At 38.9% G+C, this 25,050-nt stretch overlaps 1 protein-coding gene across 1 annotated transcript in view; it reads left to right on the top strand.

Moving 5' to 3' along the window:
• ulk1a (unc-51 like autophagy activating kinase 1a) overlaps positions 1-23,041 on the top strand; it is a 34,158-nt gene extending 11,117 nt beyond the window's left edge. Inside the window, exons 7-28 of the mRNA XM_036578283.1 lie at positions 2,165-2,238; positions 2,383-2,484; positions 7,891-7,949; positions 9,493-9,575; positions 9,687-9,737; positions 10,716-10,804; positions 10,930-11,053; positions 12,254-12,308; positions 13,123-13,206; positions 14,159-14,266; positions 14,595-14,737; positions 14,897-14,959; positions 15,168-15,289; positions 15,914-16,086; positions 16,535-16,647; positions 16,944-17,060; positions 17,532-17,698; positions 18,087-18,262; positions 18,885-19,003; positions 19,562-19,719; positions 20,149-20,284; positions 21,419-23,041. Of these exons, the coding sequence (XP_036434176.1) occupies positions 2,165-2,238; positions 2,383-2,484; positions 7,891-7,949; positions 9,493-9,575; positions 9,687-9,737; positions 10,716-10,804; positions 10,930-11,053; positions 12,254-12,308; positions 13,123-13,206; positions 14,159-14,266; positions 14,595-14,737; positions 14,897-14,959; positions 15,168-15,289; positions 15,914-16,086; positions 16,535-16,647; positions 16,944-17,060; positions 17,532-17,698; positions 18,087-18,262; positions 18,885-19,003; positions 19,562-19,719; positions 20,149-20,284; positions 21,419-21,474 (2,372 nt within the window). The 3' untranslated portion in view covers positions 21,475-23,041. The remainder of the gene's footprint in view (positions 1-2,164; positions 2,239-2,382; positions 2,485-7,890; positions 7,950-9,492; positions 9,576-9,686; positions 9,738-10,715; positions 10,805-10,929; positions 11,054-12,253; positions 12,309-13,122; positions 13,207-14,158; positions 14,267-14,594; positions 14,738-14,896; positions 14,960-15,167; positions 15,290-15,913; positions 16,087-16,534; positions 16,648-16,943; positions 17,061-17,531; positions 17,699-18,086; positions 18,263-18,884; positions 19,004-19,561; positions 19,720-20,148; positions 20,285-21,418) is intronic.
• The last annotated feature ends 2,009 nt before the right edge of the window (positions 23,042-25,050 follow it).

The raw sequence follows: 25,050 nt of genomic DNA, 5'->3' as shown, positions 1-25,050 counted from the left end.
TTGATATAAGTGATAAATTCTCACGTTTTATCCAGATGATTTGATCAGCTTCACAAGTTCTTCAGATTTATTCCAAGGCAAACAAGGGGGATTTAAGGGGCCAAGCGGAATTTAAAGGGCCAGGGTCTTAAATTTTTCTTACAGTATCTTACATTTATTTTTCTCCCCATTGTCTGTGTGTGACATTTCTATGCATTTATGTACCAAAAACCACCATAAACATTTTCCATGACCATTTTTCAACCTCTCTTTATCCCTAAGTATTATATATATATATGTACATAGGCTGTATGGACAGAGACAGTTAATGCTAAGTTTTACAGTGATGCTTATGTTTTACACAACTATTTCTACTTTAAAAAAGTGAGGAAAATTCAGTTTTCTACAATTTGGGCTCTTTAACATATATGGACATGGGCTATGTTTTATATATGGACATGGGCTGTGTTTATTTTATTGAACTGCATTAAATTCAATTGCTTGTGCACTGTAGTTTGCATGCTTCGTGGTTTTTGTGCATGTTTCCTTCTAACCGCAGATGTGACGTAACTGTTGTGACTGCTGTAGATCCTGTTTGTTCTGCAAGTCCCCACTGTTGTATTAAGAACCTCAGTGTTGCATTCATCGTTCCAGCGTTCATTTGCGTCCTGCTGAGCTTGTATAAATGAGTTCATTCAGCCTTGGAGACTGTACCTTGTGTTCTGTGCGACTAACTGTCCGCCACTCTGCACTGTTTGTTCAGTGAGGGAAATGTCGGCCCTAAGAGCAGCTCACAGCTGTTCAGGACCCAACAGCTGAAGAGCACTCAGCTAATACACCACTTTCCTTCTCTCACTGTCTGACTCACTGTGTCAATACACAGAGATGGAAACAAAAAACAAGCTGCCAGAGTGGGTAGGCAGGATCAAGATGGTCCTGCCAATCTACTGATTCCTGGAACTTGTTTTGCTTGGTTTATTCAATTCAGTTTGATTCAGTTATGTTGCTGTCACACCTACCTTATTTGAAGTGGGCCTATTTGAAGCGGAAACTTTTTTAGTTTTAGATTTTTAGGTTTTTTTCTTAGTTTTTAGATGCAAAGCACCTCATGAACCTGGCTTGTAACTCACTCACTCACTCACTCACTCACTCACATTTAGCATGCTGAAATTCACCACAAGGGTCAGCATTAGAAATCATACAGTTTGGTAACAGTTTACTTGAACCTGGCTGCATAATGTTGACATAACAACGCCATAAACATGTCATGACAGATGCCCTGTGCTGTTATTAGTTGTCATGACAGATTGTGTCCATTACTGTAACAGTGTCATGTTACCTTTACTTTGTAATTGACAGGTATTACAATGTTTGATGTCTTGCCTTTAAATTAACACGTTGTATGCAAAAGTTTGAACACCCCCATTGAACAAGTCCTCTGCAGGGAACACACTAAGCCCCTTAAATCCCAGACTTATTATATACTAAAGCTTATTATTCATGCAAACTGACTAAGCTGCTCTTAGGTTATAGAAGTGTGTAATAGAACACACTGGGCTCTTGTCATTTAAGGGATTAAATATGACATTTTTCTCCATTATTAGTGTATAGTTTCAATTTATTTGCTTAGTAAAATGTCGTGTTATGTTCATTTTCTGCAATATGTTAAATTCAGTAAATGGAACAGTAAAGATGCATTGAAATGTGCAGAAGTTTGTTCTCTGAAGAGATTAACTTATTTTAAAAATGACTCAAACAATGTAATTTGGCCCGAGGCACCTAAAGTTTTACACATGACACCAAACGTTGCAGTATCTGTCATAAACATCACAGATAATGGTAACATAACCATTGGTGGCTATAGGCAAGGCGTCAGTCTCGTAACATGATGAGGTTACGTTACTGAACAAAATCTGTAATGACAGCTCATAGCAGCTTATGGCGTTTGTTATTATGTGTTTATGGTGTGGTTATGTCAATGTTATGTAGCAGGACTTGAGTGAAGTATTTCCAGTAGTGCTGCTGCAGTGCTTTGGAGCAATGCCACTGTGTCCTTGTTAAAGGTTTATTTACATTATTTGTTTACTCATGAAAGTAAATCAGACAACGAATTAATAAATGATTAGAATAATGTATGAAATAATAATGTCTCTCTATTTCTGTTCGTCCCTCTGTGTCTGTGTAGCTGATTTTGGCTTTGCGCGGTACCTGCAGGGTAACACCATGGCCGCCACGCTCTGTGGCTCCCCAATGTACATGGTGAGTCATCTCCAGTTTCCTGTGAGCTTATTTCCAAAACCTGCTGCTCTGACACACATTTCCGGCCTGACGCTCCCTTCTCGTTTGTGTGGAGTGAAGCCTGGTTAGGGTGCTAACAGTAACAGTTCCTCTTGTTGTTGGCAGGCTCCTGAAGTGATCATGTCACAGAACTACGATGCCAAAGCTGACCTGTGGAGCGTGGGCACCATCATTTTCCAGTGCTTGACCGGCAAAGCTCCATTTCAGGTAACACTGACCCAGAAAAACACATCAAGGTGTGACTAATGTGAAGCATTTGTCACCAATACCAGTTTTAAAAGAGTACTCCAGCATTTTTCAGCCTTTCTATCTGCCCCATCTGTATACTATCAATTAGCATGGACAGTAAATTCAGCTTGTTTCCCTGCTCTTAGAAAAGAACTGAAAATCCATTACACTAAAATGAATGGTGCTTTGAATTGACGTGATTAAAATGTGTCAAGTGGTTGCAAGCAAATAAAATATGTTACGTGAACAGATTCGTCAAAACAAGCAAACTTACAGAAAGCAGTTGTGTTGATGTAACATGTTTTCTAGGTGTCAAACGACTTGAAACAACAAAATAAATCAGTCACTTCAAATGAATCACAGTTATTGTCTGTGCTAATCAACAGTACAGTACAATGTGGCAGATAAAGGATAGACCGAGCTAACACTTCTGATGAATGATAATATTTGGATGATGTTTCAAATGGTCAAAAATGAAAACTCTAATCGTGTTTTACTGACTGTTATGATGCATTTTCATAAAATATGATAAACAGCAAATAAAGTCTTATTAAAGATATAAAACAAGCCAATTATAAATAGCCATATACTATAACTGAGGATGCATCGATATTGTAACGGTGGGCTGATGCTGTTATCTGATATTTTCCATGTACATCTCTGCCGATACACATTCATAAACATTTATAAAATGTAGAAACTGGCACTAGATCCACATGGAATAGTGTTACAGAGAAACATGTATTTCCATAGGGTTGCAAATATAGTAATATGAATAAAATGCAGACATTTTAGCTCAGTAGCCTGGCATCACCTAAACATTCGGCCCTTCCAGAGTACAATAAATACTCGACTATCATCAAATATCAGTTTTGAAATATGTCAAATCTAAACATCTGTCTGATGCTGACATTTTTTGAGCATGCATCTGCCGATACAGATATAATTCCGATATCATTGTGCATCCCTAACCGTAACCTTAAAGCCTAACCTTAAAAAAGGACATTAAGGCCCGTCTCATTTCTGGAAAAGGACGATAATACATTGAAACAACATTAAAGATAATACAACGGTTATCCTAATTTTTAGCATCTTGTTTTTTGTTTTTACTCACAACACGGTGTTCAGAGAAGTGATCCTCTGAAAAACCTCTGTTTGGAGGGCCATGTAGCCATAACACTTCGCCCCACCCCTCTATCTTAACAACTATCGGGACACCCTACCCCTAGGCGTAACCATGCAAAATGGAGGGGATAGGGCTCAGTGGTAGAGGCGAGGGGTGAAATGGGATTGGGCCAAACTCTTGAATGGTAAAACTGGTTGTTCAAATGAACAGCATTACATTCACTCTGTTTAAATGTTCACAGAGTAACTGGTGGTACAAGCCAAAAGTTAATAACTGACGTGTTGTATATTCTTAGTCTCATTTGACACAGAATTTAGTGGAGGAATTTATTTGTTTCTGAAGCTAGTGTAGATCAAAGGTTCACTAAATACATCGCTAAAGAACATTCTTGCCAAGATTTGTGGGTTTAAGTCAGGAGTAATCTTTGACCCGCTACACTGGAAAAAAGCCGTTTCTAAATTGTAATGTTGTTACGTAAGGGACCAGAGGAAGGTTTCCCACAGAAGGAAGAAAGTGGCTTTGGCCTGTGGACACAGGTCAGTCTGGAACACTGTCATTGCGAAACAGCAACAGCAGATCTGGCATACGGAGTTATTTACACAGCAGCGCCAGAGTGTGAAATGTGATTGTGACACTATTTCATAATCGTCTGATAAACACAGCCACATGTCGGTAGAATCACACACGCATATACAGTCTCCTGTGTCATGCAGACTGCTGCGCCCCCTCCCTTTCGGCACTCTGGGTATGGGGAATGGGGTGTAGGCCACAGTAAACTCTTACTCTATTTTCAGTCGGCCTGTATACGCTTCTATAAGTTCAGTGTTGTGGCGTCAGAGTTGAAGGGGAACAGTCATGTTTGGCTATTTTGTAGGGTCAGAAGATGCTGCATCAGGCCAGAGGTTTGAGAGGTTTTGCCGTCAAAGCCGCCTTAAATATAATAGCAAGGAAAACTGCACCAGTGACGTTTTTGGGCAAGTTTCAAAGCATAGAGGGGACTCATCTCCCAGAAATCACCACAGCGGCATGACTCTCCCATCCAGTCACTCTCATTTAGTCTCTCAACATAAACAGCCTATTCACCACCATCCACTAACGCACGTCCTTCACACAGTAAAGGCAGCCTCACTGAAAGAATTTGCCACAGCAGTAGCTTGAGTTTAATATACCGAACAAAGTGTTGCTTTGGATGTACTTGATTCGAATGTGTACATCGGTTTACACATTAATAAAATGTACTAGAACAACACAATTCTTCCCAATAGTAAGTAAAACGAACAACAGCAATTGATGTTGGTGTTTATTATCGTGCTTATCATGTTTATTGTCACATCACATTTACACAGGGTGCAAAGGTAGGTGAAAATCTTAGGTCCATAGCCCCCTTGTAGTACTTAAATATACAAAAATATATAATAAAAGAAGAAATACACACACAAACACACACTAGGCTCTAAATGTATACGCATATACACGTGTAATATCTGGAGTGTCCATGTTGTTGCTGTGCTTGTAGTACACAGCCTTGTTCTGTCTGAAGACGGGCAAGTAAAATATGATTTCGGCCGCTTGATGCGTGTGACATGGTGCTAAAACCACTAGTTTTAAGCCTGAGTTGGCAGACATAGCACCTTCAAAACTGAAAGGAGCAGCTACTGGACACACGTTAGAGATATATGAAGTTACAGTGAACTCATGATGCTATGAAATACATAAGTAATCCACAAAAATAACAATATAACAATAATATGTCATTTGAAAGTGTACCATTATGCACATATTGAAATTGAGAAACTCTAAAGTCTCTAATTTCTGAAGAGTAGGTCATTTTATATATTAAACTACTTCAGAACTGTCTGTCAACCAAAACTGTCCAGCCAACAGTGGTCCTGTGGTCAGAAGCTGACCACTGATGAAGGGCTAGAGGACAGAGAAACTCATAAAGGTAGAAGGTAGAAATGAAATAAGTTCTTTTGAGGATTATGCAATTCCAAAGCATATATCTATGCTGTTAAAAACAGCCAGTTTTAATAAAATAGACATTAATACATGCCATGTTTAAGTTTGTGTGTGCTACTGTGTGGTGGAAATGGTACTATTTTGCTGTGTTGAGGTCTTAAAAAAGCTAATTAAAACTCATTAATGGCTTATTTAGTTGCTGATTAGTTGGATCAGGGCGTGTTCTGAGCTGGGAAATCATTTGTGCAGAGTAGTGGGTACTCCACGACTGGCTTTGAGAACACCTAGATTAACATATAACTGGAAGCGGCTATGAATAAGCCTTAATTAAAACCACTGCTGAGTCACAGCGCATGATGTAACATCAGAGCAATGTTCATTTGAACTGACCAACGACTTCTGAGCACAGTGTGGTGCCAAGAAGCCGATGAGCAGCCAGAAAACAGTACAGACAATACAGGTGTCCCTGGTACTTGTGAAGGAACATATATAGAATTCCTGGCTTTTAATGTGTTCTCTGAAGTCTCTGATACCGAGGCACATGAAATCCTGTTTTTTTTTTTCTGCAGATCTACAATAGCATGGTTTGGCACATTTAGCCAAAGCTTTAACTATAAATGTCCACTGGGGTGCTCAGCAATGAGACTTAAGGTTTTAATTGACATATCCAGTCTCCACCCATTAATGCATTCTTTTAGGACTACTAAGCTTTGCAGAATGATGGCAAAAATCCCATTCAACCAAATGAGAAACAGTAGCACGTTTTGACAGTATGTAAATATGTAAAAATCAATCTTGAATGATACTTTTTTGCATACATGTGGAACACTTCTATTCGCTGGATTTTTTCCAAAAAATGTTTTAATGCTTCAAAAATGTGTGACTGTAGGTTGTAGAAATGGAAGTTGTTGGTAATATTTCATGACTTTTTTTTTCGTTCAACTTTAAGAGACAAAAATATAGAAATTGATCAAATCCGAGAGTATAGAGAATCTCCATTTGTACTATCAATGAAAAATATTGCAGACATGTTACTTTTATTTGATTTACATACTTATTTTATCATGTTTACCTTGTTATCTTTGTGAGTTTCCCATAACAACATTAAATACAGTTGCCATTTTTATTTACTATAGCTGCAACTGACAGAATCCCCCAGAATCCCCAGATAAAATTGTCAAATCATTAGTTAAACCTGCATTTCATACCTCTCTGAAGCCGATTGTTGAAGCTAAATATACTCAGAAGATTAGCATATCACTGCTGTTGGAACAAAACCTTGTATCTCCGAAATGGTGACTCTACAGGAAAAGGAAAAAACATACTGTACTTTTAATGTAAGTCAATGGAACCAGACTTTTTGCACAAGTAATTTTGGGCCATTCATCAAGAAATTTCCACACAATGTAAAGGGCAACAGGCATTTTCAAATTGTGTCAACTGAAAAACGAGGTTTTGTTCCGACAGCAGTGATATATTCATTTGACGCTAACAAAACAGGTGCATGTATTTTGTTCATAAAAAAAATCATAAAATTTGTTCATTTAAAAGTAACAGTTAAAATTAAATATTATTTTGAACATTTCAAAAGAAATAGAAGAAGCTTTTGACAGGCAGTGTGTTTTACAGAGACCACACATGTTAAACGGCTTCTTTTGGTTACAAGAAGTGTTAGCCCTTCTTGTATTTCTGTGTGGAAAATTTTCCTGTGGTGCATTTTCTTCCACTGCTGGGGGCCCGGTGGGCTTTAACCTGAGCAAACCCTCTCACATGCCTTTTCACATATCGTGGATGCTGAAACCAGCTAAAGACTATAGCTGCACGTTCTGATTAGCCACAACAACGCGAGCCACATTCCCCGCATCATCTTCAGTCTGGTTGGTCTGACAGCAGTAAACTCAATGGCAGTAGCTTCATACCTCCAGTGGACGTCTCTCCTGGCCACTGACCTTGAGTCAGCCAACCAGACCCACATTGCTTGGATGTTAACACGTCTGATATAAATAGCCACAGCGTGCCGTTTCAATGGGTTCATGTTTGTGGTTGTATTACAGATTTCATGGTGGCGTGTCTCCCGCAAACCCATTAGTCTTTTTCAGCCTTAGGATGTTGACCCCAGTTATTTACTGAAGAGCTGCACCTGATAGTTCTGTACTGCAGTGACAGGGCACAACGGCACATGTTAATGGTGAGATAAACAGGTCAGTGAGTTTAAGATGGTGCCCCCCGCCCTCACACTATCCTCTCTCTCTCTCTCTCTCTCTCTCTCTCTCTCTCTCTCTCTGCATTTCTCTGTCTAGGCCAGTAGCCCCCAGGAGTTGCGACAGTTCTATGAAAGAAACCGGAACCTCAGTCCGAAGTAAGTGGCTTTTAATGTGTTCTCCGAAGTTTCTGATACCGAGGCATATATGATCCTGTTTTTTTCCTCTGCAGAACCACAATAACATGGTCATATGCACGTTCAGCCAGAGCTTTAACAATTAATGTCCACTAGGGGTGCTACAGCAAACAGACTTCAGGTTTTCACTGACATATCCATCCTCCAAGCTTTGCAGAATGATGGCAAAATCCCATTCAGCTGAATAAAAAAATCTATGTTAAACTTTCAAACGCTGTTTATTTTACATACATGTGAAACGGCACACTAGCCACGTGTCCGTTCGCTGGCTTTTTTGCAAAGAAAAAACATTTAATGCTTTAAAAAGTGATGAAATGGCAGAACGGTCGAGTTTACTCTAATAAGAAATTTTACAGTATTGCACAGTTTCCAAATGCACTCCTCACAGAACTCAAGTTTACCTCATCCCTTCAGCTGAAAATGAAAGTGTGTTTTAAAACTCAAAATAATTACTTATGTTGAAATATCACATACTTTTTTCGACAAGCAACAAGTCAAAATCTCAAGAAAAGGCCATTATTTTGACCCAGTGAGTCGCAATTTGAACCTGAACCACAGAAGTATAAAAAAACCTCTTTTTCTCTTAACTGACAGAGAAAGCAGGCTTGAATATGAAAATCATGTGAGCCAGGTCTTCATAATGTGCTGGTTATGTGTTAATTACAAGTGTTAATTTGCATGGTAGCTCTTAGTAGATAACCAAAAATGATTTTGGGTGACAGACCTCCATTACTAGTTAGCTACATTAGCCTTGTACCTGCAGCATTAAACTAAATTAACTTTGCTGATGGACTACAGTTGGGGTAAAGGGGCAGTTCAGTGAATTCGATTTTTCAGTGAAACATCTCTTTAAACCCTCTGGGCTTTCCGCCTGTTGTGGACGTGATTGATTTAAGAGCACGCCACCGAGCGAATGTTACTCTCGTGCTTTCTTGCCACAGATGTTGGGAAAGTTCTTATTAGAGTGAACTTGACCTTTCTTCCATTTCACCACTTTCCCCGTACCCTACTGGTTCAAGCTAGTCATGTTTATTTGTGTCGGGTGCTTGCTGTTGATCTATTAATAGAGATTACGAGCTGTCAGATTGTGTTATAGTGCGCTATCCTTTTCCAAATTGCCCATTAGCTTAAACAGCATTTCTATGAATTCATCCTCATAATGTAGATAAAGATGTTTTGGGTTTTATGGAGCATCAATTAAGACAGTACTGTGCTAATACTAATAATATGCTAATAGAAAAACAGACCGTTTTTGGGCTCAGTGTTAAGTAGAAAGTCTAGGTAAGTGTAATTATGTTCACAAAACAAGCAAGAATCTAATCAAGCCCCTAAAAATAGCTTATTATGAAAGTCTTCTCAAATTCACCTATTTTTCACAAGTTTTTCTAACATAAATTTCTGTGAGGAGCATTAAAGTAATGAATCAACCCAAATTCCAAATGTAAAGGTTTGTGTGTAATATTTTTAAGCAACATGTCTCATTGTCTTAAACTGCTTTTCCCAGCATCCCACGTGAAACCTCCAGCCATCTGAGGCACCTGCTCCTGGGCCTGCTGCAGAGGAACCACAGAGACCGAATGGACTTTGGTCAGTGCGTGCTCTTGTATACACAGCTTGAACGGATTATCTATAAACAAAATAAATAAATACAAGCATAACCTCTGTTAGTTAAATACAGTTATTTTTGGTCTTTCCCAGATGAGTTTTTTCATCACCCCTTCCTGGAAGCCAGCACAGCCGTGAGAAAATGTGAGTTTTCTGTGTTTGCTTTGTCTCCCTCTATGTATTTATTTAAATACGGCTAATTTCAGGTTAATTCCAGTGTGTGCCAGTTTTCGCTTGCACTCTCTGTATTACTGCATATTGGGCTAAATACAGTCATATGCAAAAGTGTGAACACCCCTGCTCAAATTACAAATTATGGTTGGTTTTCTAAGTGTAAATAACTCAACACATCCTCTACAAAGGACACTCTTAAATAGTTAGTGCAGTTTTTATTTATTTGCTTATTGGGAGAAAATAATCTTTAAGGCACTATTCATCATTTTTTTTCCCAATATGTTTAATTTAGCAAATATAGAACATTTGTGTGTTAAAATGTGCAGAAGTGTGTTCTCTGTAGAGCATTTTCTCGTAAATAAATCATCGTTAAACGTATAATTTGTTCAGGGGCTCCCAAACTTTTGCATAGGACTGTATACACTATCTAAAAGTTTGTAGGCTCATCATTATTTCTTCTGAAATGAAGGGTATAAATAGGGTTTTGTTGTAGTAACAGCCTCTACTCTTGTGGGAAGGCTTTATACTAGATACTGGAACACTGCTGTGAGGAGTTGATTGCATTCAGATACCTGAGCATTAGTGAGGTCAGGTACTGATGTTGGATGATCAGTTCTAGACACTCCAGCTCATCCCAAAGATATTGGATGGAGCTCCATCACTCCAGAGAACACGGTTCCACTGCTCCACAGCCCAACACTAGTGGTTTCATACCCCTCTAGCTGACTGTTGTCTCATGTGCAGCTGCTCCAGAGCGTCCTTTTCAATTAGCAATGCTTTTCTATGGAGATTATGCAATGTTTGTGCGTGCAGTTGCATATCTATGTTAGCAGTGAGTGAACTTTAAAGTAGCTTCACTAATTAGGAGGGGTGTCCGGATACTTTTGGACATATACTGTATGTGTTGACCCGCTTTCTCTCAAGCTGTTGTCTTCTTCTCTCTCTCAGCCTCTCCAGTGCCCATGCCCTCCTACCCCAGCTCAGGATCTGGAAGCTCTAGCAGTGGCTCCTCAACCTCTCACCTCACCCCTACCCAGGTGACACAAATGCACACACACCAAAATTGCATATTTTAAATTTTGAATTATTCTTAAATGAAAAAAATGTAATCTTATAATATGTGTTCACTTTTTAAACAAAGTATTTATTTCCTGCTTGATAGTCGGACGCCGACACCCAAAAACCACACCCACTTCCCAAAGCCACGCCTCCTTCAGCTTCCCAGCTGAAAGACTCCTCCTCTTTGGAGACGGAGGATTTTGTGATGGTGCCAGCACAGTTCTCGAGTAAGCAGAATACACACACATAGGGGCATGATCTAGAGCCAAGAACCCAACCCATGGCTCTAGTCAGACCAGAGAATTTCTAGTGAGAATGAGTTCAAATGCTACAGGGCGTTTGAAGGGTGAACGGGTTCATATAGAGCTTTTGGTCAAAATCATAATTTGTAAATACTTAAAAAACAATTTTTATATAGAATAATACACTGATTTTCTCAACACAGATCACACACACACACATTTTCCAAGCCGCTTATCCTTCTGGGTTGCGGGGGGTGCTGGAGCCTATCCCAGCGGTCATTAGGCGGAAAGCAGGATACACCCTGGATAGGTCGCAAGTCCATCGCAGGCAACACAGATCAGCAGACAATATTTCAACACAGCTGTTGTATTTCAAAGCGCTTTTGAACTCCAGTTATTGGACTTTATAACGGCCCCTCATGTACATTCATGACATCAGTGAGTGCAAACCGCTTCACCTAGACAAGGAGCTGATCAGCTTTTCAACCAGTCAGCATTTGCTAGCACTAGCGCTAACATTCTGCTGCACAAAACCCGTTTGATATATAAAAACACAAAGATATGGGTACGTGTTTTTTTTATGGAACATGTCATTCTGCTGTCCAAAATTAAAAGAAGGTCCTGCACAAATGGAGAAAAACAAGTTTAATTCTTTGTTTTTGCCTACTTAGCTCCATTCACACCCATTCACTGAGGACCCGCTCACAGGCGCCCTCTAGTGTTTTGCAGTCTTGTTTTTGATATAAGGGGAGAAATAGGAAGTGGTCAGGCTTCCATTAAACTTGCACTGCTCAGACAGTGTTTCTGTTGCTGTACAGTCATGTTTGACTGCGCAGTTGTTTTATTCACATGACTTCCATTTTAATATTCTGATACAGTCAGTGATTTTCAAGATAGGTTCCACATTAGATCATTTCCTGTACTGTAACTTTTAGAGAAGGGCTTTTTAACCATTCTAATGTCATCATTTAAAATTTTTTTCTGCATTTTTGGAATTTAGCATGCATTACCTGCATTTTTACATTTCATTTCTATACTCTTTGCCTTATTCAGATGCTTTTCAAATATCTGAACAAGGTAAAGAAATACTATGATGAGTTTGGTTATCCATATGTTTCAGTAGTTGCATTCATCTCTAGTAACTTTGTGCGTCTGTGAGATTCAAAATGGTCTTATTCTTTCTAGGTGAGATAGGAGATCAAGGAGGACAAGCCAATCAGGAGAGCGAGATGCAGAGTGGGTGAGTGGAGCGTTTTTGTCTCTTTATACTAGCACTGATATGGGAACTGTGGGCCGATGGCAACTTCTAGTGTGTTTCATGTACATGTTTAGTGCTGATGCTGATGCGTAAACATTTATAAAATGCTGAAATTGGTACTCTACCTGGATTAGCATTAGAGAGGAATGGAATATTTTTTCTATAGGGTTATAAATGAAGTAAACTCAATAGAATGCAGTAGCTCAGCATCACTAAAGCATTCTGATATACATCATTAAATATCGGTGCAAGATATTGGCCAAATCTAGACATCTGTCAAATGCTAGTAATTTTTTTAACAAACACTAAATACGTTCCAGCCATTTTTGAGCCAAAATTGTAGTTTCTGACTGTCGTTTCTGAGAAGTATAAATGTAAACAAATTATTTTGCAGCTCATTTTGCTGCTCATCTCTACAAAATGACTAGAATGCTAAAGTATCATGTCTTCACAAAAGAACGCTGTGTCAGAGGCAGGCATGTTCTGTGTTTGTGTGCATGAACAGTCTGTGGAGAAATAAAATGTGTTCATGTTTGTGTGCATTGTCTGCATAATTCATGCCAGTGTCCCTGTGTGATATCACTCTGCTGTCTCACTGACCTGTTAACCTGCTTACCTTTGTTTTTATGAGCCTCAGGGTGTGCGTGTGCAGTCAACCTGACCCTCACCCGTGTCCTTACGACTGTTTAGTTGACTTGACCTTCTTTAATTGTTGGATAACATTTTGCACTAGGTTTGTTTTCTGCAGTTTCTCTGTAGCTGTGTGTTGACATTTGTCCATATGTGACTTTCTCAGGTGTTCTCTGCTGAGCCCTGCTGCCTGTGTGGGCAGGACGTCTCCACCCTCACCTTCGCTGCGCATGTCCCCAAGCCCTGCGAGGTAAGGGAGTGTGTTTGTGTGTGGGCTTGTTTTGCTACATTTTCAGGACAAAAAGGTCATGATGATCAACAACGTAGGGAAACCTGAGAAAAGCAGGGAGAACCTTATAAAAACACTTCACTCTTAAAACTAAGGTTCATCAAGGGCTCTTTAGTAAAAAAAAAAAATGGTTCTATATAGAACCATGAACACTCAGAGAACCCTTTGCATCGCTAAATGGTTCTTCAGATTGATGAAGAATGTGCTCTAGAAAGGGTTCTTCTATTGTAATGATTTTAAGCCTGTAACAATAAAAAAACACTTTTTGGTGCCATACAGAACTTTTATGAAAAACCATATAAAACACATTCTCCATTAGTCTGAAGAACCCTCTCATGATGCAAAGAACCCTTTCATCATGCAAATGGTTTTGTTGGAACTACATGTTTTGTTGATTTTTTGTTGATTTGTAATAGGTTCCCACATCCTCTACTGAGAACACGTTTTAATTTGCAGTTTAATACCACAAAAAAAAATGGTCTCCACAAAAGTTATGACACATTTTATATTTCACGTTTTAGTTTTTCCAATATGTTAAACTCTGCAAATAAGTAGAAATTAGAAAAGTTAAGTGTGTCCCGTAGAGGATGTGTCAGTGAAACATGTAATTTGACCCCAGTGTATAATGCATGTTGGACATTTTGCTGTTTTTACATATTGGTGTTTACATATATATGGAACATATGTATGAGCCCACATTCTGACAAGGTATGAAAACAAACCTGTGTGTTTGTGTGCACACGTATGTGTTCTCAGGGACAGCTGAAGGGGATTAAGTGTCAGAGAAAGTGAAAATGCTCTAGCTCAGTAGAGTTCATGGATCACTTTACTATTATTCACACATACTATGTACAACAAATTCCCAAACATTCTCCTTCCTTTCCTCTCTTTCTATTCTTCTCTCTCTCTCTAGACCTGTGGAGTGCTGTGGCAGTAGCTACAGTCAGTCTGTGCCTGTTCCAGTGCCTACACAAATCCACAACTACCAAAGAATGGAGCAGAACCTACAGGGGCCTTCCAGGTGGGTTTACTTTTTTAGGTGGTGGTTTGTCAAGAAATCTAATTTGCACAATTTTCCCCCTTACCCCAAACATCGATTGGCTAAGATATGTTCAGTGTCTGAAGTTCGCTTTCACAAGCTGTCCCCAACTGTGTTGAGGTGAAAAGTAATCTCAAATAAACTTGCTTATGTGGTTTCTGACACTGTAAAACATACTATTGTCTATTAAAATGTTCAAAAGTTTGTCACATAGTTAAAAACAGTATAATAGTAGTCATCTTGAAGGACAGATGACATTTTCTAATATGCGAAAATCACCTGCTGATGATTATCTGCTCCACTCTTTCAGAACCACAGTGCCCACCAATCACTGCTGCATGGGTGGCTTCCCAGGAAGTGGTCGGACAGGAGGTTCTCCTGAGTCTGGATATGGCATGTCTTATCGCAGGCTGTCCACAGGGGGGTCCAGACCATACCAACCCTCTCCACAAGGTAAAGACAGGAGTTTGTACTGACGTATAAATATCTCAGTGCCTTCAGAACCTTACCTACTGATGAGAGTGCAAAAGGCATTAGTGCCCGAAGGTAGAAGCTAAACTAGATAGAAGGTTACAGCACTGAAAGTAGCTTGATTTTTGTGTTATTCTTCAGTGGGCACTATACCTGAGACTCCCGATCAGCCGGAGCCACAGTGCAGCAGGACTGGGCAGCAAGGTGAGTGAGACTGACCTGCTTAGCAAAGTTACTAATCTTAAGATGAAGGCTTATCATTTAGTAACTACTATGAAGCTAATATGTAAATTATGTAGTTATTTAAGTGAGGAATTTAAGTGTGGGGCCACAAATGGATCCTTGCAGTTTAAGGGCGTACAAATGTGGCAGCTCTGATATTAAAAACTCTGTTGTGTCTTATTTGTCTTAGATGTTTTCCTCCACCAGCAGAATCGCATCTCTCCTCCCTTCTCTGACCTTGGTGCTATGGAAACGAACTTGGCCCCTAGATATACGGTTCACCGGCACAGTCCAGACAACATAGTACACAGGGTGAGTATTTAAGTGTACTGTACTACCCACAGCATGCAGAGGGTTAGGAAGACTGTTAGCAGGCTGTGGGTTAAAGTTGCGGCTCTTCTCCACAGCAGGGGTGCTCAATCCTGTTACTGGAGATCTGCCTCCCTGGAGAGTTCAGGTCCAACACACCTGGCTCTAAAATTCATTCGCCCTTGAATGCCTTCATTATCTGGATCAGATGTGTTAGATTAGGGTTGGAGCCTTATTGTGTATCAGTTTTCTACGTCTAGAAGGCCCTGGATGTAGAAAACTGATACACAATAAGGCGAGAGGCATGCAAATAGTAGAAATCTTATCCAGAGATTATGAAAAGCATTAAAAACTGCTAAAAGAGATTTATTTCTTTTTTTTTCTCCAAAATTAGCAGAATTTCTTTCTTCTAAAAGCATTCTAGATTGATGATACTGTCTGTAAATACAGAGAAAGACTGACAAAGAGCTTTACAAATAATCTGAAGCTTTAAAAATTGCAAAAGCAAGAAGTCTATTTCCTTCTGTTTTTTCATTCCTCTGAAAATCTACCAGATGTTCTATTGCGTGTTTAGTGACTTTCAACATCCCTTATTACTACTTTGTCTGACTTCTCTGTGTGTCTCAGTGGGAGCTGGGCAGACGGGCCAGCTGTCCTCAGACTCTCGGCCCTCTACTGGAGCCAGCACTAGGGCAACCACTGGGCGCGCCGCTGGGTCGCACCAGGACCATGCCCGACCTCCAGGAGCGCTGTTTACCACCCCACAATCTGCTGGAGAGGAGGAGAAGCTCTGTAAAAAGGTATGAGCAGCTCAACAGGACATGGTGGGTGTGGCTGTACAGATGCTTCATTGAGGCGTCAAACTCCAGGCATGTTAATCAGTTATAAGTCTTAAGATGATTTCAGTAATTACAACACGAGAGGAATTAAAGTGTTGGTCCAAACACGGACTCTTACATACTGTGTTCACATTTCATGTTAAAAAGCTCACTTTATCTGTGTCACTGTGACTGAACTCATAGTTGCTTTGGTGAGGACTGAACATTCAAATTCATTCCACTAACCCCTTAAAGTTGTTCTCATAACTACATAACTTACACATTTACTGAATAGGTGGTAGTAATAAATAATATTGATGAGCCTGGAGTTCAAGGGGTTAAATAAGTTGCATGAGAGTCTATTTGTCTGTTTGATTTGCTAATGGGTTGCAGCAGTTATAATATTTATGTTTATGTGTTTGTTTGGCAGGTCCATGAGCGCAGGCCGGTTGTCAGACATGCTGCTGAAGGCTGTGTTTGGAGCTCAGCTGGACAGAGGGAGCTGTGACGGGCTGAATACCGAGAGGCCCATGGACACCACAGGTAGAATATTAATAACAACCACACTGATACATACCCTAATCACCTTATATGGAACATATTCAACCTCACAAACACAGCATAGGCAAAAATACATGGACACCTTGTATATAAACTCACTGACCAGGGCTGAGATCCCTGAAAGCATCTTAACCCATAGATCATTGTTACATGGTAGAGTGAGCATCACGGTAAACACTCTCTCTACCAGGAACTTAATGCTGTGAAGCTGTTGGGAAACCAGGTCTCCTATTTCTAAATATTTCTTTGTTTGCTCCCTCTGCTCTTTGCTCATGCAGCGCCCCCTGGTGGTATGGGTTGTTTTGAGAAAGGCTCTGCTCCAGTGCTCTTCACTTTAGGCTCTCCTCCTCACGGACACACTCGTCCTCTGAACGCTAAACACAGACGCTGCTCAGGTGAGAGGACTTCAGTTGTGCTTATGTAATCCTAAATGGATTATACTACCATTCAAAAGTTCAGAGTCACTGATCCAAATTTGGGATCAGTGTTTTCATAAATATAAAACCGATTTGGTTACAGATAAATGTATAAAATAATTCAGATATGCTAGTCCTATGCAGCTGCACAGGTCTCAGATAATCAGCAAATCTTAGAAAGCTATAAAAGAAATCCAGAAATAAAAAAGAAAGTTCACTTGTGTTTAGAATTATCAGAGTTGTAGATGATTTTTAAATGATTTTACATGTTGGCATTGTATTTTTATATATATATATATATATATATATATATATATATATATATATATATATATATATATATATATATATATGTGTATATGCTAATATGCTTCAAGTTTATGGACAGTCGTGTGTATTTATATCATATATATCTTATGCTAACTTGCCATAAATTATCGCTTGTTTAAGTGGGTTCCTCCAGTCCTGACAGTCCTGTTTGGACCTGCGGTCACTTCCACAAGACTTGCCACTCACCAGACAACCAGCACTATGGTTATGTAGACGCCATGGCAGCTAATCTACCTGGGGACGTGGCCTTCATACCTCCTGAGCTTCCGGAGGAGACGCTGATGGAGGTAACTGTAATTTATTTATTATATAAACATCTTCAGAGACATTGAAAATAGTTTACATTTGAGGAATACAGACATTACATCATACATACCTAAATACTGTTACAACGTCAGGAGGTATAGTTTGCAGACAGTAATATTAAGTATATTGCTTTAGCAGCTTTGCTGTTCAAAGACCATGACAGTGTTAAGGGACACTATCAAAACATTGACACAAATACAATTCAGTAATAACACAAGCTCAGAAACAATGGGATGTTTTTTGACAAAGAACCATAACTTAAGTGCGCTTTACATAAAGTTCTCAGATTGAGTGAAATGCAGTTTGCCATCTCAAAATCTGAGGAGCAACTCTGAAAAGTGACGTCATCTGTCTCTTGTCCAATAACAGCAGGGTCACACGGACATGCTGGCCCAACTGCGCTTCACTCTGGCCTTCGCCCACTGTGTGATGGAGGTGGCTGCAGCAAAGGACAGCGGGGTTGAGCGGAATGAGGCTCCAGACGCTTCCTTCCTAGAGCAGAGTCTGGTGGCCGATCAGATTAGCCAGCTCAGCCGAGAGTGGAGGTGAGAGATCAGCATACATAGAGCTGAAGTCACATGTATACACACACAGCTGGGCACATAACGTCCACACACAGCTGGACAAGAAACTGGCTTCCACTCTCTTTTTGATATCAAAGTGTGGCTGCTGCGATTATTTTTTTTTTTGTTGCTTATTTTCCTGCATGATTTAGTATTTTTTAATTTTATTTTAATCCTCTGTGAAGCTCTTTGAATTGCATTATATGTATAAAAGATATTATAAAAGTAAAGCCATTATTATTATGATCACAAAAAAGCACAGAGGACAGCAAACTTTTACGAGTTTAATATTCTAGTTGTTAAATAAAAAGAAGCCAAAAGTAAAACCATTGCCAAACCAATTGCCAGACCAAAACACAAGAGACACACATGTGATGGCTGATATTTATTTCTTTCACTTCAGGGATAAACAGCCAAACACAACAGAAACAAAACAAACAGTGCCAAACCAATTAACTCTTAACATTTAAAAGGTCATGCCCACCATTCAGTCGCTCATTAGGGCATGAGTGACAGGTTAAGCTATTCACTTTACCCACATAGGCCTATACACTCATACATGTGATATATTTGTGATCCTAAAAGAGCTTTTTGGTGTGTTTAGTTCTGCAGAGCAGTTGGTCTTGTATATGAAGTGCGCGGAGCTGCTGTCCACTGCCTTACACACAGCGATGGAAGCGATAAAGCAGGAGAAGCTCTATCCCTCAGCATCTGTTAAACAGGGTAAGACCCACTAAACACAAACACCATCAACCAGAGACAGCTGTTAAACTTCCAAGCAGGACAAACTAAAACTAATTATCATAGTAATGAAAATGATGCTTCATCAGGTGGCCCAGTTAACAAACTCTGTTCGTTGTAGCAGACTAAAGGCCTAATTTACAGCATTTAGCATATCGTCACTGTCCGAAGAAAACCATTTTTGTCAATTTTTATTTTTCTACATCATTTTAACACACCAGCCATACTTTATGTTGTATGAAAATTTGTGATGAATGGACCAATACAGATACTCCAAAATCAGTTGGAATAAAATCTCTTTACATTAACTTACATTAAAGAATTAGATATATATATTTTTTTTATGCTGTTTAGCTCATTAAAACTTTGCCAGGCACAGATTGTGATACTGTTTAACATGCAGTAAATGCTGTGATGTTGTTGCTCCAGCTTTTTTAATAGTTTGTTATATCTGTCAGTTATGCTGTTTTTAAAGCTGATTAATGATTTATGATGTGTGTGTGTGTGTGTGTGTGTGTGTGTGTGTGTGTGTGTGTGTAGTTGTGCGTAAGCTGAACGAGCTGTATAAGGAGTGTGTGACATCCTGCCGCTCTCTCACTGCGAGACTCCAGCTTTTCTTCAGCACCAAGCAGAAGCTGATGGACCGATTCAACAACATCACTGCTGAGAAAATCATCTACTCACACACCGTCCAGATGGTACACGTTTTTACCACCTTTTAGACTTTAAAGAGCTCATATTATGGAAAACCAAATATCCCTCACTTTTTTTAAATAAAGGAGTTTGAAGTGATATATAAACAATGTTAAAGTGGAAAGTATGCTATAAAAACAACCCTTTTTAAGTTAATTGCTTCTGTGATGTCACAAGAACCAACCAATTAGCATATACCCACCTATTCAGCCTACAGAAGTTTAATCCCCCCATTCATGTTGAAGTGCTTTTTGAATGAGGCACAATTCAAGACCAGATTCCAATCAGATCAGAGCTTATTTGCTTATATCATTCATAAGTACAAAAAAAAAATCATTCCCATCTTAACGTCTCTTAATGTAACTTAATAAGTAACGTAACTACATACATTTGTGTGTCCACTGAGCCTCACTGTCCTCCTCATGTGTTCTCAGGTGCAGGCTGCTGCTCTGGATGAAATGTTCCACCATGGCGAGGCCTCAGCTCAGCGCTATCAGAAAGCCTTACTGCTGATGGAGGGCCTGTCTCTAATCATTACAGAGAGTGCAGACCTCAACAACATTAACAAATGTGAGTATTTCGTTATCGTCAAAAAGTTTGGAATCACTCATCTTATTAATAATTGCTGTAATTTTAACATCAGTAGTAAAGTATACTGTGTAGATTAGACTGTTATAAACCAGACACTGAGTACTGCATTTTAGATCTTTTGCTCAAGTAGTTTGGAAAGAATGAGAAGTTATCAAATCATATGTAGTTATCATGTCAATAACATACTACAGCTGTCTGTTTAGTCATTTCTTGTAAAGTTGTCTGGGTGTTCTGTGTTATTCATTTTAATATAATCTTCACATCCTCATTCATTCTCAGTATTATGAAGCTTTGTTTAATATTTCCTCATTTTACTGAAATAATACCAGAATCATTTTATAGAATGTATCAAATTAGTTTTATATTGTTGAAAACAGTGATTCCAAGCTTTGTACTTCTCACTGACTTTAAACTCGGGTTTGCGTCTTATAAATTGCACACTTATATGCTTGTAGTATATGCCAGTGGTGTGGACTCGAGTCATATGACTTGGACTCGAGTCACGAATTTGACGACTTTAGACTGGATTCGAGAAAATCAAGAAAGACTCGTGACTTTGACCTTCAACACCAGCGACTCGGACTCTGTCTCAGACTTGCACCCAGTGTTCCCAAAATTTATCTTCAAATATAAAGTTTTTTTTTTTTAAGTTCATAAAAGTTCAGTAGTACTTCTAAAATTCTTTTCATGAGTAGTTGCACTGCTCTTTGTGTTTACAGTATGTCTTATTAATTAAATGAATAGACAGCCATACACTGATAATGTGCTGTCATTGAAAGGCTACAGTACTGTTACCATTATTCAGTGTTGAAATGGCCTTAAATTAGCTGATGAATGCATATGTCTTGTTCAGGACATGAAGAACTACTGACTTGGGATTTGACTTGAGACTCACCTTCACTGACTCGAGACTTGAATCAAGACTTGACTATCTTGACTTGGGACTTGACTCGGGACTTGAGTCTGAACACTTGCAACTTAGTGACTTGTTCCCACCTCTGGTATATGCTTATTGATCGTGTACTTGTACACTAATGGAGGCATAAATCTAACCCCCCATTGTACATGTGTGTGTGTGTGTGTCTGTGTGTGTCTGTGTGTTTTTGTGTGTAGGTAAACAGTGTATCGAGCGCCGTCTCTTCTCCCTGCAGCCAGGACTCTGTGCGTGATCACCGCAAGACTTCATTCTCTTCTGTATTAGATACCGCTTGCGCCTTGCCTTATGTGGATCTAAGAAAAGAGAAAGCAGGGATGAAGCAGATGCTCTGCTAGCTGGCAGATTCACTCACATGCTAAAGGGGCCTCACACTAATGCCAAAGCAAGTGAGACTTCAACAAGTCATTACAGGTGGCGAGAAGTAGGAAAACCTGCTTTAAGGACTCATAGTGATTCAACACACTATGTACAGTGTAGACCTAGTATTGTCTGAACTGTTTGGTTCGACCCAAAGAATCCAATCAGCCTCTATTTTGACAAACGAACATGCTAACGTGATGCGAACTCAGCATATTTTACCATTATCTGTGAATGTAGATTCTCACCTTGAAAAAACAAAGTAAATTACACTGAATGGAGCTGAAGATCAGCACTATTGGAAAACCACATGGTAGCGTGCTAAGGTCATGCTAAAGATATTCATTGAATTCAAAGTCATGATTTCTTTGTCTTTCTCATCATGTTGCATACGGACTACTTCCTTTTTAGCTTCTAAAGCGTGTCTTTGCATGATGCTGGAGGGAATAATAGCGACCTATGAGGACTCAAAGGGAATGTGTAGCTATTTAAACTGCTATTTTGGTTGATTTCTGAATGGTTAGACGGGTCATGTTGTGTCAGTGTTACACAGAACAAGTTGTAGCCTACACTTTTAATAATGTTGATGTCCAAAGCCAAGCATCTCCATTATTACATCGTGTCAAAATTTCATGATAAACGCACCAACAGATACGGTCCGGGAATTACAAATCTCATTACATTAACTTACATTAAAGGCAAAGGATGTTTTTACCCTCTCTGTAATTTACCATTTTGGAGATATGTTTTTTTGGACAGCGACAGTAAGTAATAGACCAAGCAAAAGCACATTTTCATAGACCTGTTGTGTGCTTTGTTAAATGGAAACAATACTTGATGCTTATTGTTGGAATTTTAAGTACTTTAACATTTTAACTACTGTACCATTATTATGTGTATTTACAATTAAGCACTTTATAACTGAGTATTCTCGCTGAAGGCCTACATGAATCCGCTGTAGAAGAGTTGTCCCTGCTCTGTAGCGGCTAACTTCTGTACAATGAGTTCACCTTCCCCCCATTTAATTTATTGTATTGTTTGCAAGATATTTCAGTGCAAGTTATTTTAGCTAATCTGTTATGTGCTGCTTTTGCTTTCCCATTGACTGAGTGTTCGGTAATGTCATGGAGCAAGTCTTCAAATGTACATGTGTTTTTGTGTTTGTTTGTTTGTTTTTTCTTCTTGTTTGCTTTTTGTTTACACCTGTGTTAGTAGTGGCCTTATTTATGCACAACAAATGCACATGAAACTTTATAAACTGTGGGAGATTATAGAAAATATGGAAATACTTTTTGTATATGTGATGTTGCAGTAATGGTTGTGTTGATGGTTGTCTTTTGTCCATTACCAAAAAACTCAAAATCAAACCAAGGTTTGTAAAGCTTGTAGGTGTGTGTGTGAGTGCCTGTGTATGCTCAAAATAAAGTTTGGTCTCATTTTTACCTGGCCTTTAAGTATAATTTACTGTTAATATAGAAATCTGCTTTGGGAATTACGTGATTTTTTTCTAAAAAAAAAAAAGTCTTTTAAAGATGGACTCTGCTGCAAAAATACTGGGATATTGTTTTACAGCAGTTTTGAGAAGATCTTAGTGGCAGAGAGGTATGTGCAGTGCATTAGAAGACAAAATAGATCCTAAAGAAACTTTTTTTTTTCAGATTTGTCACTATTTTAATATCATCAGCATTACACATAAAAACTCAGAAAAACACCTGTAGGTTCACTGGTCATTATAGATAGCATAAAAAAATATAGGCATTGTGTATGACCCCTTGGTTCCTATCACCACTACTGTAAAGAAATTCTGGTTGGTAAGTTACTGACAATGAATTATTTCACCCAACAGTTTTATGCAGATTTTTTAATTGATAGAGCTCCTCTTTCATTACAGAACTTACAAAATGTCTAGTTTTTATCAGTATAAGTACATAATATCAGTAATAGTTTAGAGTTTTAGTAACTCTTAGCTCACGTTGTAAAGCTCAATATCTCTAATAATGAAACAAAACCAAAATAATTCATATATATATATTAGGGGTGCGGGAAAAACTCGATTCTTAGATGCATCGCGATGCGCACGTGAACGATTCTGAATCGATTCATTCAACGTCAAAAATCGATTTTCTAAATATTTAATTTATAACGTAATGTTGACGGAACGCAAAAGGCTGAACTGGAAGTGCGGAAGTGCAGCGCCCGGACAGTCTGTGGCGGCACATAACAAAAACACTGCTGGATGAGCGAGAAATCCGACCGGCTCTGCATTAAAGCCAGGTTAGATCAGGAGTCACAACACAAATGATAAGAAGAGACATTTTGCCTTTCAACGAAGTCAAACCACCTTGGGAGCCACAACATTTAATGCCCAGTATGTCTCAGTATGTGTTAATGTCCTAGTATGGGCTAAAAAGATAAACGAGAGCGCAGATTTACTTCGCTCTGCAAATGTTCGTCTTAATCTGTTTTTTCGTTCGCTACTGGTGAGGCCAGACCTCGGGGCTATGTGACCTGCTGTCTGTTCTCAGTCTTTGAGAACCAGGGCTTTCGCGCTATGCTGCACACTTTGGAGCCGAGATTCAGCGTCCAGTCTCGAAAATACCCCCCCACTCTCTACAACGAGACCAAAAGGGTGGCTGTAACGTGCTGCGTGGACACCCATTGCCACTGGATCTTATTTCAGGGCAACAGCGCATTTTATCGCAGATGAGTGGCAGCAGCGTCTCTGAATGAGAGCCTTCTAGTTCACTTGCCACATCACTTCGATTTGATTTATTAAAAAAAGATATTTTAGATAATTAAAGCATTTACTTTAATTAAATGCATTTACATTATAGATCATTACAAATACTTTGCTTTAAAACTACCAAGTCCTCAGACAGTGGGAAGATAGAAATCATGTATAGAGAAAAAAGATGCATCGAGATGCATCGATAATCGTTTTATAATCGCATCACAGCCCTCTGAATCGTAATCGAATCGAATCGTGAGGTGCCTAAAGATTCCCACCCCTAATATAAATATATATTATATATATATATACATATATGTAGTTTATTTACACTTATTAATCTTTAAAAATAATCATGACTAGTTTAGAAAGGTATTTTGAATGGAATTTAGATTTATTTTATATTTTATATATTTTTATATTTAGATTTATTTTATAGTTAATTATTTTTAATGTTATCTATTGTTTTCTTTATTGTAAAAACACATTAAAAAATGATTTGTATTACTGACAGAAAGAGCCGTTTATTTGCAGGTTGTGCCTTTAACGTAATATTCGTAAAAGACTTTTATATGTTTTATGTTTTGTACGTCTCGGCCATTTCTGTATCTTATTGGTTGAGAGCCTCAATTCCGCGCACGTTGATTGCTTTGTTTTCCTGTCAATCAAACGCAAGATCCCGCCCTCGCCGACTGAGCTCATCCGGGTAACAGGACGAGAAGA

This window comes from Colossoma macropomum, unplaced genomic scaffold (genome assembly GCF_904425465.1).
Source record: "Colossoma macropomum unplaced genomic scaffold, Colossoma_macropomum, whole genome shotgun sequence".
Lineage (NCBI taxonomy): Eukaryota > Metazoa > Chordata > Actinopteri > Characiformes > Serrasalmidae > Colossoma > Colossoma macropomum.
The sequence above is the reverse complement of the archived record's forward strand: the minus strand, read 5'-3'. Positions and strand labels throughout refer to the sequence as shown.